Source organism: Syngnathus leptorhynchus, chromosome 22 (genome assembly GCF_054491065.1).
Source record: "Syngnathus leptorhynchus isolate UIUO chromosome 22, UIUO_Slep, whole genome shotgun sequence".
NCBI lineage: Eukaryota > Metazoa > Chordata > Actinopteri > Syngnathiformes > Syngnathidae > Syngnathus > Syngnathus leptorhynchus.
The window spans coordinates 3455077-3470159 of NC_141216.1; the positions used below are offsets into that span (position 1 = coordinate 3455077).

The following is a 15083-nucleotide window of genomic DNA, read 5'->3' on the forward strand; positions in this document are numbered from 1 at the left end:
CTAAACACTTTACGATTTATTTTTTATTTTATTCAACCTTTATTCAGCCCGGCATGACGATTGAGCCCAGTCAATAAATAATGTCTGAAAATTACTGGCACACCAAGTGTCTTTTCCTAATTGACTGAATGTGGTGTACATGCTTGACAGGAAATGCTTCATATTTGCGCTTTCGCCTTCAGTGTTCAAGAACAAATTCATCACAATGGCTGCAGCGGGAGACATCATGGCAGTGATTTGTCTGACGCTTGTCAAGCTGCCCATGGTTAGTTTGGTTTTGGACCTTTTTATGTGGAAAGTCTAATAAGCATGAAGGACAAACCTTTGCAGAATGTTTGTAAGCAATGGCTGAAAGTGAGCGTCTACCGCTAACCTTCAAATCAACTTTTCTTATTGAAATGTATTAAAATGCTGTTAAGCCCAAAATCCAAAAGATTGACCAAAGTGTATGAATTCTGTGATTCAGGCCTATGCGTGACCTCACGAACAAAAGGTCAACATCACGCCCAGACCTTTGAAATCATGGCATGAATGGATGGATTAAAAATGAAATGCTGCAATCAATGAATCCTTTCACTCGGGGTCATATAATTACAGATTGACATGGCCGGCGGAAAAGTGTTAGAAGAAACCTACCACAAGTGGTTACAGTATAAGGACGACTGTATCAAGATGATTGAAAATGAGCCGCTACCTGAAGGTATGGAGACATTTGGCATATCTTGCAAATTGCAATGATGCATGTAAATGTCAAATGGAAATTGACCTTGCCTTTTGGAGATGGCTTGTTTTGCAACAGGACCTTTGATAGATACGCCTGCTGGCCAGATGCTCCTGCTGGATCTCTTGTTAACATCTCCTGTCCTTTCTACCTGCCCTGGTATGATCAAGGTATACAGTTGTAGAGAATTGCAATTTTAATTGTTAGGTAGCAAAGTCATTTTGTCTTTTTTCTTTTCGTTTCAGTGTCGCACGGCGTGGTGCTACGCCGCTGCGGCACCGACGGTTTTTGGGAGCGTGATGAGAAGGGCCACGTGTGGAGAGATAAGTCCCAGTGTGAAGAGGAAAAAGAGGTGGCATCCCAGGAGGTACAAAAGTTAGGAAAGTTGTCTTCTGTCAACCATTAAATGGCATTCCTGACATTTGAACAGATTTGTAGCTCTTTATAATTGACACCATTTCAAACTAATGTGCCGTCATCTAGTGGTTGACTGTGGAATTACACCACAAGGTGGTAACATTTGGGCCAAAACAGAGTTATTCCCGACTTTTATATTGGATGTGACACACCCTGTTCTGCTAACTAAGATTTGTTGGCATGTTTTTCCAGATGTGGCTCAAAAAAATGATGTTGAGCTTCAGGACGTTGTACACGGTGGGCTACTCCCTGTCTCTCCTCACTCTCGTTACTGCTCTTGTTATTCTACTGAGCTTCAGGTAAACCACCAAACAATTTTCAGTCCTGCTATTCTTCTCCAGAAAGCTTTTTGAGCATTTATTTGATTCTCAAAAAGGAAACTGCGTTGCACGCGGAACTACATCCACGTCAACCTCTTCCTGTCCTTCATCCTGCGAGCCGTATCCGTCATCGTGAAGGACACCATGCTGGAACGACACTGGGGACGTGAGATCGTGAAACCCGGTGACGTGAGCGAGATGCTAAGTCATCGGGTGGGCGTGGCTTCTCGCCATCGGGTCAAATATGAACTGCGTTGCTATGAAAAACTGACATTTTGCTTTTTTTTCCCCGTTTCCTCAGGCTGCTATCGGTTGCAGGATAGCTCAGGCGCTAATGCAATACTGCGTGCTGGCCAACCACTACTGGTTCTTTGGAGAAGCCATTTATTTGTACTCGGTGCTGATTGCCTCGGTCCTCATCGACAGTAACAAATATTTGCCTTACATCTGTCTCGGCTGGGGTAAGCGTCGTCGATGGTGATTACTTTCGACTCGGATGAAAATAGCCAGGCTGCACTTTTGAAATGCGTATGGAGGAGAAGGTAAAACAAGAGATTTTTATGATGTAGGAACTCCGCTTCTCTTTGTGGTTCCCTGGGTGGTGATGAAGCTTCTGAAAGAAAACAAAGAGTAAGTGAGCGAGCGTACATGGCCGTTTGAAGCTGAATTGACCCACGGTTGTTTGTTCCTAGATGTTGGGCTGTGAACGAGAACATGAACTACTGGTGGATCATTCGTTCGCCCATTCTTTTTGCTTCGCTCGTAAGTACGAGACTCGGGACGCTCGCCCCTCCCCTCGCCAAGCTCAAAAGCGTGTTTTTCTTTTTTTTACGCACTAATTACAGATCAATTTCCTGATATTTGTGAAGATTCTGAAGGTTATTCTATCCAAGCTACGAGCCAACAACCAGAGTGACTATTACAGTTACAAAGGCCGGCAAGTTGTCACATACTGAAGAAGATGTAGCTCGTAATTATAATGGTGAATTTAACTTTGAAACCGCGTCGCTGTTTATTTCACCCGACTAGGCTCGCCAAGGCGACGCTGACCTTGATTCCCTTGTTTGGCATTCATGAGGTCATCTTCATCTTTGTCACGGATGAACAAACGGCAGGAGTTCTGCGCTACTTTAAAGTCTTCTTCTCACTTTTTCTCAATTCCTTTCAGGTAGATCACCACGGCTGCTTAATGTGCTTCGCAATGTCACAGTCAATCTGATTTTTTTCATTTTTGCAGGGCTTTCTCGTGGCGGTTCTTTACTGCTATGCAAACAAAGAGGTTGGTTTGGGTTTTTTTTTTAACTCGTGGAGAACTAGTACAGAATTCTCACATCTTTAAAATCCAATTCAGGCGCTTTTTTTGTGTACAGGTGAGGACAGAGTTGAAGAGGAAAGTGCGCATCTGGACGAAAGAAACACGGCTCGTGTGCTGTGGACAGTGACTAGCCGGCGTCAACACCCGCGTGAACACTTTTTCTATCGCCACAGTGCCAGGAAGTAACAGATCCTCCGATAGCACAACGAGTCGGCCATCGCCCACCGCCGACAGTTCCCTTTTCCAACGTCACATTCAGAGGGGTGACCAGTGTCAGGAGGCCTCACTGCTGCAATGTCCCGCAGCTTTAACAGGCGATGCCGCCCCGCGGCGTGCAGATGGCCATGACGCCGTGCTGGTAATATCAACAGGCATGCAGGTGTCGTTCCAAATTCATCTTCAGGACCCTGTGGAGTCACTTCCACATGTTGCTGATTTAGAGCCAGACTAAACACTGTAATTATGGTTCATTTGAAAATACTGTATGATTATTATTTTTTTTGGAAGGGGTAAAATCGTCATTGTTATTTAACATGTCTTGTCACTGGTTATAAATTATTGTGATAATGTATTTAGCAAGCTCTTAATTGTTGTCTCAGTGAAACAAAAAATTGATTATAATTTAACGTGTGCTCGTGGAAAGGGTTTATACAATTTTGGGGGAGTTACAGATTCTGTTTCTCTTTTGTTTTTTCCCTAATGTGCTCATTCAACGAGTTGTTTTAGTTGGAATCCAACGGGAGTAACTGTTTTGACGGAACTACATTACCCATAAGCGTTTGAGCCACTTTGACGTTCGTACGTCATGACGTCAGCTCGTTCGCTGGCAACGGCGGAAAACGAAGCGGGAAGGACAATATGCTTCGATAGGTGTCAATTCTGTTTTTGGAATTCGTTTTCTACTCTTAAAAACATGGACTATTTCTTGATAAGTACTTTGAAGTTTATATAGTTTAAAGGAAAAAAAAAACACGTGTTCACAGAGTTTCTTGTGTGTTTAGCACTACTGTATGTTCATGTTTGCTAATGTGCTATTATGCGTAAATGTACATGAAAGCTATTGGGCGAGTTGTCCTTACTTTGGATAAGATTCCGATTCCGTACAATTCAGTCGACGGTTGCTTTGGAATTGATCCCTGTCAATGGCCGCCAAAGGTACGAAAATTGTGGTTAAAATGAACTTAGCTTTAATGATATCTGATTCTTTGTAATTTTACTTACACAATAAAACAAAATGACTGCCTTAGATATTACACAACGGAATAATTTTGATTTCTGAAGTACTGCCTTGACGTCTGATTCGCCAATTTGTGCTTCTAGATGATTGGCAGCATCCTTTTGTCAACATATTCAAACATTTCCGGCTTTTGGAGTGGCAAAAGGCATCCAAAGAAGGAGATGTAACACCATACAAGGTAACTTTTGTGACTGATGATATGAATAATGATATGAATGACAAAGTGAGCGCAGGTGTATACTATATCATCCCCGAACAGTTACGTTTTCCTATTTTCTTACAACTAACTACTATCTGTCTATTTTCCCCATTTGTTTACCACTTTAGGACAAGACCCTCAACAGTACAGCGATTCGAATCAGGGGTGCCGTACCTGACAACAGTTGCATACGGATTCCTAAAAACACACACCAGTCTCTGGGTCTGACAGGACGATATTTCTACGTCCTCTTCAAGCCCACTCCTGAAAAACCATTTTTGATTGTCCTGGATGTCACAGCAGAGGTACTTCTTAACAGTTGTTTAACTCAGAAGCAAATTGGTACCTCAATTGATACCCTGTCTCGCTCTTTATGTGGCGTGACACAAAGGATGGCCGCGTGATTCGCATCTCCATCTCCAACATGTTCAAAGAGTTCAAGTTTACCTCCACGTCGCTTCTCTTCCCGTTCCAGTGCGGATCTGAATTTGATTGGATCACCGAAACGGCCAAGTTTCCACAGCGACGTAACATACGACTTTGTGCATTATTCCCAATTGCACATCTGTGCTTTGAGACTTGTTGTTGGCTTGGTTAGGTTACAGACCTCCAGAAGCCCCCAAGGTCCTCTGGACCTGCCTGACGATGGATCTGCAGGATACACTCGCCACCTACCTCAACCATCTCTCTTACTGTCACCTTAAAAGCATCAAGCTCTGCGCCTACATGTCTGTTAAAAACGCTTTTACCAGCGACCTGCTGTTCAATCCCGGTGAGACTGCCAGCATCGTCATCACATAAACGAAACAATGAATGATATTAGGACGACCCTCTCAGATCTCCTCGTTCAACAGAGGTTTCCTATCGTGACGCGAAGCTGATGGGCCTGCCCGCTTCCGACGGCGCTGGACCTATGCCCAGAGAAATGATGTTTCCTGTGCCTAAGGGTTCTGCCTGGCAAAATTGCTACAATCATATCAGGTGTGAATTTATCCAGAAACCTGTTTTTCCTCAAATTGTGGATCAAAAATGATTTTTGGAACCTAAAAAAGTTACCTCATGTCATGGTGGAAGACCGAGATGAACAAAACTGCATCATTGTCTCATCAGGTTCCCATTAGAAGGTGATCTGAACTGTGGTATCGTACGAAAAGGTCCTTCCAAGATGGAGACCCGTGAGTAGGGAAAAATATTACCGATGTCTAAATGTTTCTTTTGCAGCGTCACATGATGATGTGATATATTTTTAGCAAGCCTCATAGAAGACGAACGCCAATCCCAAAACCCAGAATTAGTAAGACTGATCATCAATAGCCCGCTACTTGCACAAATCGTTTTCAAATGTTGCTTTCCCGTCAGGTGATCATACCGGAACTACCTGAAGTAGTCACCGCCGTCAGGTACGAGCCGCTGCCCGAGCAGGAATCGACGCCCTCCAGTCGACACTCTACTCCGCCGCCAATTGTGACTGAGGAGGACGAATTCAGCCAACTCGAAGAGGAGGTGAAAAGTAAAAAAATAGAAATTAAAATGTTACTGCTGTAAATGGCCTGTACTTATCAGTTTTATCTTGTCAGGTTGCTGAAAGCCCAAAGGAAATTCAGGTACGACGAGATGCTCGACAGTAAATGTAGCAGAAGCGGAGCACTTTGCATTTAGCGCTTCTTTTCTTCTCACAGAAGCTGTTGCCTGATCCGATTCTCCGGCTCAAGAGAATCATCGGTTTTGGAGGAGCCACCGCCAAATGTGTAGGCTTGATATTTGGCATTGTTGTTATTGGGCCTATTAACATGTTTTTTGTTTTAGGCCTTATGGACCATGTCGGGCGATTCGGTGGTCTATCCATGTCACGCCATTGTGGTCTCCATGAAGATCGACTCCAACGAGCAGAGATTCTTCATCGGCCACACCGATAAGGTAAAACGGCAACACTTTGGTATGTGTGACTTTGTAGTCACCAAATAAAATTGTAACTTTGTCTCTGTGTCAGGTTTCTGCTTTGGCTTTTAATGGCAACACTACATTGCTGGCCTCCGCGCAAAGTGGACATTACTGCGTGGTTCGGATATGGAATTACCTCAAAGGAAATTGCATGGCTATGCTCCGGATGCAATCTCATTCTGTCACATCACTCAGGTAATCAGAAGCTAAATGGGGATCTGGCATATACACAACAGAGGCAAGCAGTCTGTTGACAGTAATTGCCTGGTTTTCTTTTCAAAGCTTTTCATACAGCAGCAGCATTCTGTGTGGCGCCGGAAAAGACAGCCGCGGCAAAACGGCAAGTAGCTGTCAAGCGTAATCAACCAGGTTATACTTAGATACGGAAAGAATTTCAAAAGCACACTGGAGGTTTTAATTTCCAAAGAAATTGCATGATTGCTTTTTTTTTTTCCATCATGTTTTTTAGTTGGTGGTCGTATGGAACACGGCTAACGTTGGCAACGGCGGCGAAGTGAGCATCTTTGCCAAGACCAAAATGGATGTGGACATTCAAGCCATGAAAATTGCCAACTTTGATGAGACAAGGTAGTCTCCCTCCCATCCTCTCACAACCCTCATCAATTGTGGAAGTTGTAAATGCGACCTGGTTTCAGGCTGGTGTCGTGCGGTCACGACAGCATTCGTCTGTGGCGGGTACGCAAAGGCACACTGCGCTCCTGCCCGGTCAACCTCGGCGAATACGGCCCGCTGGACTTCACCGACGTGGCCTTTGAGGAGGGAGACTCGCCCCAACAGCATCTTGACGATCGGCTGCTGTCAGTAAACCATCTGCAAAGTGTGTCTGTTTCGTAAGGCTTCAAAGTTGTTGTTTTTTTCCCCCGGCAGGTTTGCCAGCTGCAGGAGCGGCCACATTTTTGAAATTGACTACGCCCGAGTTGTCATTAGAAATGTCAGATGGTTGTTCCCAGTGCAGCAGCAGGAGAAGTGGCCTCTCAACAAAGGTAGGTTTGGCCTTTCCTGGGGTGCAATGCTTGCCCTAACAACCGGCCAACATAGAGGAGGTGGGGTTTTTTGGGTGTTTTTTTTATAGCAAAAGCACAGCCTATAAGTAGCAAAAAAAAAAAAAAAACGTTAAATCCCTGCTAGGAAACTGACAGCAGGGGTAGAATCATTTTTACATTGAAAGGTACTCACTTGGTGGAAGGCAATCATGAAGTCAATGATGCTAAACATAGCTGGAGGTGGATTGCACATTGTGCTCTCTTATATTGCGAAAAGCAGGTATAATCAACACCTTCTAAGCCTGCGACCATTTTTTTTTTTTTTTTGTAAGCCAAGAGAAAATATCACTTGCACCTCAAAATGAAATGTTCGTGAAAAAATATGTTTGAAGAAAAATCAACGAGTCCCAAATTGAGTACATGCATATGCTTGACCAGCTCCTGGCATCGCCATCAACAGCCTCAGCGTGTGCTCAACCTTTTGTGCCACTGGCTCCGAAGACGGCTTCCTGCGGCTTTGGCCTCTGGATTTTTCCGCCGTCATCTTGGAAGCTGGTGGGTAGCATGCGATGTGCCATACGCTTTGATTTGAGGTAATCAGGCCATCATAATGGCGTGAATGCCCAGCAGAGTGAAAACGGCTCGCGCAGCTGTCAACATCCAATGAGCCGGAAGTCAAAAGGTTTTCATCAACGTGACCCAGATGCTAAACAGATTCTCGCCGATTCTCTTTTCTCATTTCAAGCGAGAAGATCACTGACTTTTCCAAACCATTTGCTTTCTAGAGCATGAGGGTCCCGTGAGCCTGGTATCTGTGTCATCAGACAGCACGCGCGTCCTGACCGCCACCTTTACCGCTAACCTGGGGTTCCTTGATGTGAGCAATCGGGGTTACAACACGCTGATGAGGTCGCACACGGGCGCCGTCCTGGGCTTCAGCGTGGACGCCATTCGCCGGCATCTCACCACCGCCTCGGCCGACGGTTCCGTGCGCATTTGGTCCATGGACTCCTTGCAGCAGGTCGAGCTTTGACGTTTGAAAACGATCCGTCTTTGTTTTCAGTATGTTATGACAAATGACTCGAGGTCTTCCCGTGTGGTCGTTCGCAGATGTTTGACTTTGTGTCAGAGGATAAACCATGTTCGGTGGCTTTTCACCCAAGCGAGCAGATCTTCTCCTGCGGCTTCAGCTCGGGCCTCGTCCGAGTCTTTGATATCTCCTGCGGCAAGCTCTTGGCCGAGCACGAGTAGGCGTGAACACGTATTTGAATTGAAGCAATCGTTTCCCGATAACGATGCTGATCGTATTTGTCCGTCCACACGCGGCAGCCACCACAGAGGCGAAGTGGTGGGCCTGGTTTTCTCCCCCGACGGCGACTGCATGTACAGCGCTGACTCCGAGGGCTCCCTGGCGCTCTACAACTCCTGCGACAATGACAGCCACGCCATCCGAGTCGTCTGTGCGTATACGCGCTAGCCCACCGACGCTACCAAGATGATTTTCATACGTGGACTCCCTGACGGTTCAGGTGGTGTGGTGGCCCGAGGCAGCGGGCGGGCTCCGGATGCTCTCACGGTGAGCTGCGACAGCCGCTGTCTGGCTTTCGTTGGGCCCTCAGAGTACACCATCACCATCGTCGACGCGCTGTCACTAGACGAGGTAGCAACCGTCTCGCAGACCAAAACGTTTTGATTGAACCCGAACCCTGCAACGTTAACGCACGTGTCGTCACCTCTCGTTTCCACCTTCAGTCGCTCCGTCTGGATGTGAGTATTTTGGATTCGCAGAGCACCTTTCTGGACTCGGCCATGAAGGTCTGCTTCTCCTCAGCCTCCCCCGAGCATTTGTTGGTAGCGACGTCTGCTAACAAAATCCTCTGGGTCAACACCAAGACGGGCAGTCTGCTCCGGCAGGTAGTTGATTTAATTACTGACTTCAATTTTTTGATTATTATTATTTTTGTTGTGTGCGTGTGTGTGACAGGTGTCCAAGGTGCACAAGCACTGGTGTTCTTCTCTGGCTGTGAGCAACGACAGAAGATATTTGGTCACGGCGGGACATAATGCAATTAAAGTGTGGGATTATAACATGCATTTTAGTATGAACTCGCAGGTACAAAAATAAAACGCAACATTTTTTTTTTGTCCTGTCTGCCATATTGTTAAGTGGTGCTTTGACATTTCAGGTGAAGAGTACTCAAACGTGTTTTGTTTCCCCAGACGTTTATAGGTCATAGTCAGCCAATCAACCAGGTGAGCTTTACCCCTGGACAACAAAGCGTGGTCTCAGTGGGGGACGCCATTTTCCTTTGGGACTTCCTGGCACACACAGCGGACTTTCCGCATACCTTCCGGTACTAATCGCCATCATGTTCAGGTCTTGTCTATAAAATGGAAAGGCACATTTTTGTGATGCTTTGTCTCTACCCGCAGATTATCGCCGGCATTTCCGTCAGCCTCAGGTACACTAAACGTGTTCGATACAAACCTCGGGAGTCAAATGCCGCCTCGCGTGATCTGATTGGTCGTTTGAATTGATAAAGCAGCGGATGAGATGCCTCGAGAAAGGGCACCGCTACCCGCGTCTCCTCCGCCGCCACTGGATGCCAGCGTCACAGACTCCACCGAGGTCGAGCTGGACGACGGTAATGTGATGCAGTTGCGCGTTAGCACGAGCCGCAAAAACGAACTTACCCTCCTCATTATACCCGCAGACATCTTTTATAACTATTGAACTCAAAGTGCCAACGAGGCGAACCGTTGAGAGCACCGTAAATGATAACAATGGTGCCCTGAGAGCATTGGCAAGCTTGAGGCCGCTTGTTGCTTAGCAACAGATGTATAATAGTCATTGTCTGGATTTGAATTGAATCAGACCACCCGCAAACCTTGTCAGGATGAAGCGATTCAGAAAATGCATTAATGGATGTATCAAAACACGAGTGTACTGAATTTTGTGGCTATGTTCTCCATCTTTGAGACTCGAGCGATGGACTGTCAACTCCACTAGTAGTCACAGCCACCGATTCAGAGCCGAGCTCTCATTTCGATCCCGCCACCACGCCCTTCTTAAAAATCACTGAACTCCCCAATAGCTTCAGACTGAGTTGCAAACTTCCAAGCCATGGTAGGTCTCCACCTTCACAATTACGTTAAGAATAAAAAAAAAAATCAATTACGAGCATGACCTTTCCCATTTTGTAGATTTCACTGGGAAGAAGCCGGTGCATCCAGATTGTTATCGACACTTTATACCGCGATTTAAAACTTCCACTCGTGATGAGGTAAATGTCTTGTGTAATTATTATTTTTTTTGGACTATTTGAAATATTTTCTTGCATCCAGATGGCTGTGCCTCCTCGTCCGGGCAAAGCGGGCATGACACTGAAGTCAGTAATCGGTTACAATGGCAATGGGCGTGGCAACCTGGTTTGGAGCCCTGACCAAGGTTGTTCAAGATAAATGAGAAGAAATGCAAAAAAGTGTAGTGCAGCTCCTCACAGGGAACCTTTTTTTCTGCTTTCCGGCAACTCTTTTTTTTTTTTCGTCACAGGCTTATTTGCATACTCATGCGGGGGTGTGGTGGTGGTGGAGAATGTCAACTCGGGGCATCAGAGACATTTGCAGGGCCACGGGGAAGAGATCTCTTGTCTTGCCATCTCAAACGACGCTCAGGTATGAAGACACCGCCAAGATCTCACCATACTTGAAGTATGTCGTTAGACAATGATCGCCGACAGAAAACCAGGGTTTCTATTCAAACGCTTGTCCTTGTGCCCAAAGCTACACGACAGATTAAGTGGCTCCGCATGAAAGTAGTGAACCAGAGGGCCACCTGCCAATTTTCTCAGCAGGGTTCTCGCTCGTATTTTCGGGCTTCTTTGGATTTCCAATCCTTGCGGCCTAATCACTGAGTGATGCGCTAGGTGCCTCCCTGAACACAGTGTCCCCAATTATCTGGATAGAAAAAAAGCCTCAAGGGGCAGAAGGGCTTCTATTTTTAACTCAATTTCACCCAGAGAGAGCGAGATGGGGGGGCGGGTGAATCGCCGTACAGTAACTTATTTTGTCTGGATCTTTTGGACCAGCATTGAGCATAACATATCAACGTTCAAAGATGTACAGTTGAATTAAAAAACAGAAATGGACATATTTTCTCAATGATAATATTTCCAAGATGCAAATGATTTATTATTTGTCTGTGTTATAATTTGTCCAGATTTTGGCCTCTGCCGCAAGCAAAAGTGCCAGCAAGAGCCTCATTCGCATTTGGGCCCTCCAGAGTGGCGCTTGTCTCAATACCGTTTCCTACCACAGAGGGGCAGTGCAGAGTCTCGCTTTCTCCAAAGATGATCGCTTTTTCCTCTCCGTAGGTAAGTTGGGGAGGAAAAGGATCGAAAACATTGATCGGGGCTTCACCGTATAGTCCAAATGATATCTTATGACGAAATCCGCTTCTATTCGCTACCATGTTAGGAGACTTCTCAGATCCATCAGTGGCCGTGTGGTGCGGCGCTACCTTCCGGATGCTCTCCAGTGAGGGTGTGTTGGGGCCGATCCACGACGCAGCCTTCAGCCCCTCGGCGACCGGCCAGCTGGCCTGCGTAGGCAGCCAAGGGGTTTACTTCGGCCTCTTCACCGACAGCGGCCAAGATAGTGACCTCAGAGTAAGCAACTGATGGATCCACCGTTTATTTTCTTCTGTATTAACACCTCCTACGTGGCCATGCATTCAGCTCCAGAGAGCGAGGGCACCAATAGAGGTGGGCGACGTGGAGCTGACGTCTCTGTCCTACCATTCGGACGCATTGCTGTTCACCGCGACCAACAGAGGACACATCTGCGCTTGGGACATCATGACACAAAGCTGCTTTATGACATGGGAGGCCGACGAGGGCGAAATTGGTAAGTATAGTTTGGCGCTGCGTCAGGAAATGGAAAATAGGTACATCACCGATTTATTTTGTTTTGTCTTTCCAAAGGTGTGTTGTTGTGTCGAGCGAATAGCCTATTAACGGGCAGCAACACCCACCGGCTGCGACTGTGGGAGGTCAAAGCTGTGCCGCGGCGTATGAAACTTCTGGCCAAGAAAAAAGAGTACTTATGATTCCTCAAATTGAATGAAATAACATTGATTATTCATTTCGAAAGTTTACATCATTGATGAGAATTTTGGATTGTCCCCTTACCATCCCATTAATTGACCAAGAATGCGCCGTGTACTTTTTTTGACCAAAACAGAACGTCGGTGGTGCTAAAGCAGGAGATCAAGCTGGACGGTACCGTAGTCAGCGCCGCCTTTGACAACACGATGGACATGGGCATCGTCGGCACTACCATGGGAACGTTGTGGTACGTCGACTGGTCGGACAACAGCAGCATTCGCCTCGTCAGCGGCCACAACGATAAGGTAACAACGTTACTCAGCCCGAAGAGCTACACACATAAGCCTCCCCTTACTCGGTCTGAGCGCAGAGCTCAAAATGACGAGGGGCGCGCCAATCACGCATTTAAACGGCTGAGAAACACCACACGGTGAAAAAAAGCCACAGCGGGAAGGCTGTCATTAAATTTGATTCGGTCATTATCACCCGCTTCGAGTGAAAATCAACCGGCCGGTGTTAGTTTCTCCTTGATTTTTCTCACTGAATAGCTATCGACGTGTAATCGAAAGCTGTTCTGTGCTGCAGGTGAACGATTTGGCCTTTCAAGCGGATGAGAGCCACTTTGCCACTTGCAGCCAAGATGGCAGTCTGAGGGTTTGGACCAGCCCCACCAATGAACTTGTGGTGCAGTTCCAGGTGCTCAATCAGGTGAGGACTGGAAAAAAAAAAAAAAAAATCTTCTTCTTTAACACTGCAATTGAATATGTAGAATTGAATGTCAGTTCTTTTGCTGCTTGTTATTTCAGTCGTGTACGTGTGTCTGCTGGAGCCCGTCTCCGGACGTACGGCGTGTACGCGTGGCGGCGGGCTACAGCGACGGCACCCTGCGTGTCTTTCGCCTCGCCTCCGCTGAAATGGAGCGCAAGTTGTATCCCCACCGCGTGGCCGTCACCGCCATCCAGTACTCCGCCAACGGTGAGTACCTCTCACGTTAATAGTCTCTCGTTTGGTCCATGAAATAGTTGGATGATTTCATTTGTTTTTCAACCCAAGGTAATGTGATCCTGTCTGGCGGCAAGAACGGTCTCATAGCTGTCAGCCGCGCCCTGGATGGATCAACCATCCGTGTTTTCAGAGATCACAAAGGAGCGGCCATCGCCACCATCCAGTGTGTTCGTGAACAGGTCCGATTCTATGCACCATGTAGGAAACATCTCATGAGGCACCTTGATGGATTCAGACGCTCAACTGCATGTGCTCATCATATAATCACACTCTGCAATCACATAAGAATAGTGAGAATAATTAAGAGGATGCTTTGAGATGAATGGAGTCGAGAATGATGGAGATTTTTTTTTTTATGCCGCACAAGTATCACCTCTTCAATTCTAATTAATGCCGTTGAAAATGGGTTGTTCTCGTGAAGCACTATTTCATTCTCCAGCAAAAGTGCAGTTTTTTTTTTGTCAGCCTCTCTTTGAGAGGAGGAAAAAAAGAACAGGCTGCCATTTCCTTTTCTCAGCTCTCACCCAAGAACTGAACTTGTTTAAAAGAAAAAGAAAAAAAAACATCGACTGGATTTCTTCTCCTGGCATTTTGTGACATTATTTTTTTTCCCCAAGCAATTTGTTCCTCTTTCCAGTGTAAGGACTTTGGATTAGTGGGGAACGAGCTGTGGTTGGCTGCCAGCGTTGACAGGCGCGTCAGCGTCTGGGCGGCGGATTGGTTCAAGTGCAACTGCGCTTTACTCGACTGGCTCACGCTTCCCGCTCCGCCGTATTGCCAGGTACGCTCACGCTACAACAAGGAAAAGAGCAGAAAATGCCACGTAGAATGTCAAATGCTCCAAGTGAGTCATCCAAAATGAGTCATCCCAGTCTCCAGATTGGATGTATCGTCGTTTTATGACGATGTCACAGAATTTCCATCCTCGTATCGTATCCCAGGATGACAGCCCACCACCGAGCCTGGCGGCCTTCTGCCCAACAGACCCCGGCCTGCTCATCTACACGGGTTACGGAATTGAGAAAGAGCTCATTTTCTACAGCCTCTACAAAAAAACGGTATCTGCTGTCTATTGTGTATTTTCTAGCTGAGCCCGGCTGATTTTTGGATCTATATTTTAATATGTCTTTGAATCAGATCATCAAAAAGATCGCTTTGCCTCACTGGGCCACATGCTTCAGCCTCTCCTCCAAGAGTCAACTCATAGCGTTGGGGTCAAGAGGTAACATTTTGCCCGCTAGTCGAACGCGCTTCTCGAGTCTTTGACACCAAGGGTGACTGACCTCTCCTCGTTTTCCTCAGAGCGGGTGTTGAAGCTGATCGATTGGACCAGCGGCAAGTTCCAGGACTTCTTAGAACACAGCGACTCGCTGCAGACGTGTCGTTTCTCGCCTTCAGGGACACTCCTCTTTTCTGTGGCTCATAATGAGATTCTGCTGTGGGAGGTGAATGGCCTCTGAGAAGGTGCTGCTGTTGTTGTTTTTTTTTTTCTTCCCAAGTTTAAACCTTGTAGGTTTATGTCCCTTGACGTCTTAATGCCTTCTCATCTTTTATCTTTGTAGGATGAATTTTGAGATGAGACATTTTCATTTTATTCTTGAATGTACGTATTACCCAATAGGCAGTTCTTCTTTTTGTTGCTGCTCAGAATTTGAATATAAAAGTGAGAAATATCTCATGTTTCCGAATGTCTTTTTCATCAAAGGTGAATCCAGAATGCGCCGAGTGCATGAGATTTATTAATTACATTTTAGTTTGAAAATTAAGGCCGATTGTGTCCAATGTAACTGTGTGTAGTTCTAATTGTGTCCAGCAGACG

At 46.2% G+C, this 15083-nt stretch overlaps 2 protein-coding genes across 2 annotated transcripts; both read left to right on the plus strand.

The window, feature by feature from the left end:
* Positions 1 to 139: 139 nt before the first annotated feature.
* Positions 140 to 3197, plus strand: LOC147039382 (glucagon receptor-like). Its single transcript, XM_085904563.1, has 13 exons — positions 140 to 265; positions 598 to 700; positions 781 to 891; positions 967 to 1088; positions 1331 to 1437; positions 1515 to 1671; positions 1760 to 1919; positions 2028 to 2088; positions 2151 to 2220; positions 2304 to 2395; positions 2488 to 2626; positions 2696 to 2737; positions 2829 to 3197. Exons 1-13 carry the CDS (start codon positions 140 to 142, stop codon positions 2898 to 2900), a joined length of 1362 nt encoding a protein of 453 aa, XP_085760689.1. The 3' UTR covers positions 2901 to 3197.
* Positions 3198 to 3541: 344 nt separating this feature from the next.
* On the plus strand, positions 3542 to 14939 carry wdr90 (WD repeat domain 90). The gene is made up of 43 exons (XM_085904555.1): positions 3542 to 3928; positions 4094 to 4188; positions 4338 to 4514; positions 4601 to 4736; positions 4808 to 4981; positions 5064 to 5190; positions 5320 to 5384; positions 5460 to 5503; positions 5569 to 5712; positions 5787 to 5813; positions 5889 to 5957; positions 6016 to 6126; positions 6200 to 6345; positions 6433 to 6490; positions 6620 to 6738; positions 6807 to 6968; positions 7039 to 7154; positions 7593 to 7709; positions 7940 to 8175; positions 8265 to 8401; positions 8484 to 8614; positions 8684 to 8814; positions 8907 to 9068; positions 9139 to 9267; positions 9375 to 9508; positions 9588 to 9616; positions 9698 to 9799; positions 10135 to 10281; positions 10359 to 10438; positions 10500 to 10602; positions 10708 to 10829; positions 11374 to 11527; positions 11631 to 11821; positions 11891 to 12059; positions 12137 to 12251; positions 12396 to 12564; positions 12845 to 12967; positions 13066 to 13234; positions 13313 to 13443; positions 13902 to 14045; positions 14206 to 14322; positions 14402 to 14486; positions 14567 to 14939. The coding sequence occupies exons 1-43, from the start codon at positions 3916 to 3918 to the stop codon at positions 14722 to 14724; spliced, it is 5268 nt and encodes a 1755-aa protein (XP_085760681.1). The 5' UTR covers positions 3542 to 3915; the 3' UTR covers positions 14725 to 14939.
* The last annotated feature ends 144 nt before the right edge of the window (positions 14940 to 15083 follow it).

Bases quoted from the DNA above. Each gene is read 5' to 3' on its own strand.
- LOC147039382 (XM_085904563.1), top strand. From the start codon at position 140: ATGCTTGACAGGAAATGCTTCATATTTGCGCTTTCGCCTTCAGTGTTC. The intron at 701-780 runs GTATGGAGACAT...TGCCTTTTGGAG, and splicing joins AAATGAGCCGCTACCTGAAG to ATGGCTTGTTTTGCAACAGG. The intron at 2,221-2,303 runs GTAAGTACGAGA...CACTAATTACAG, and splicing joins CCATTCTTTTTGCTTCGCTC to ATCAATTTCCTGATATTTGT.
- wdr90 (XM_085904555.1), top strand. The intron at 8,615-8,683 runs GTGCGTATACGC...CTGACGGTTCAG, and splicing joins CCACGCCATCCGAGTCGTCT to GTGGTGTGGTGGCCCGAGGC. The intron at 13,235-13,312 runs GTGAGTACCTCT...TTTCAACCCAAG, and splicing joins CATCCAGTACTCCGCCAACG to GTAATGTGATCCTGTCTGGC.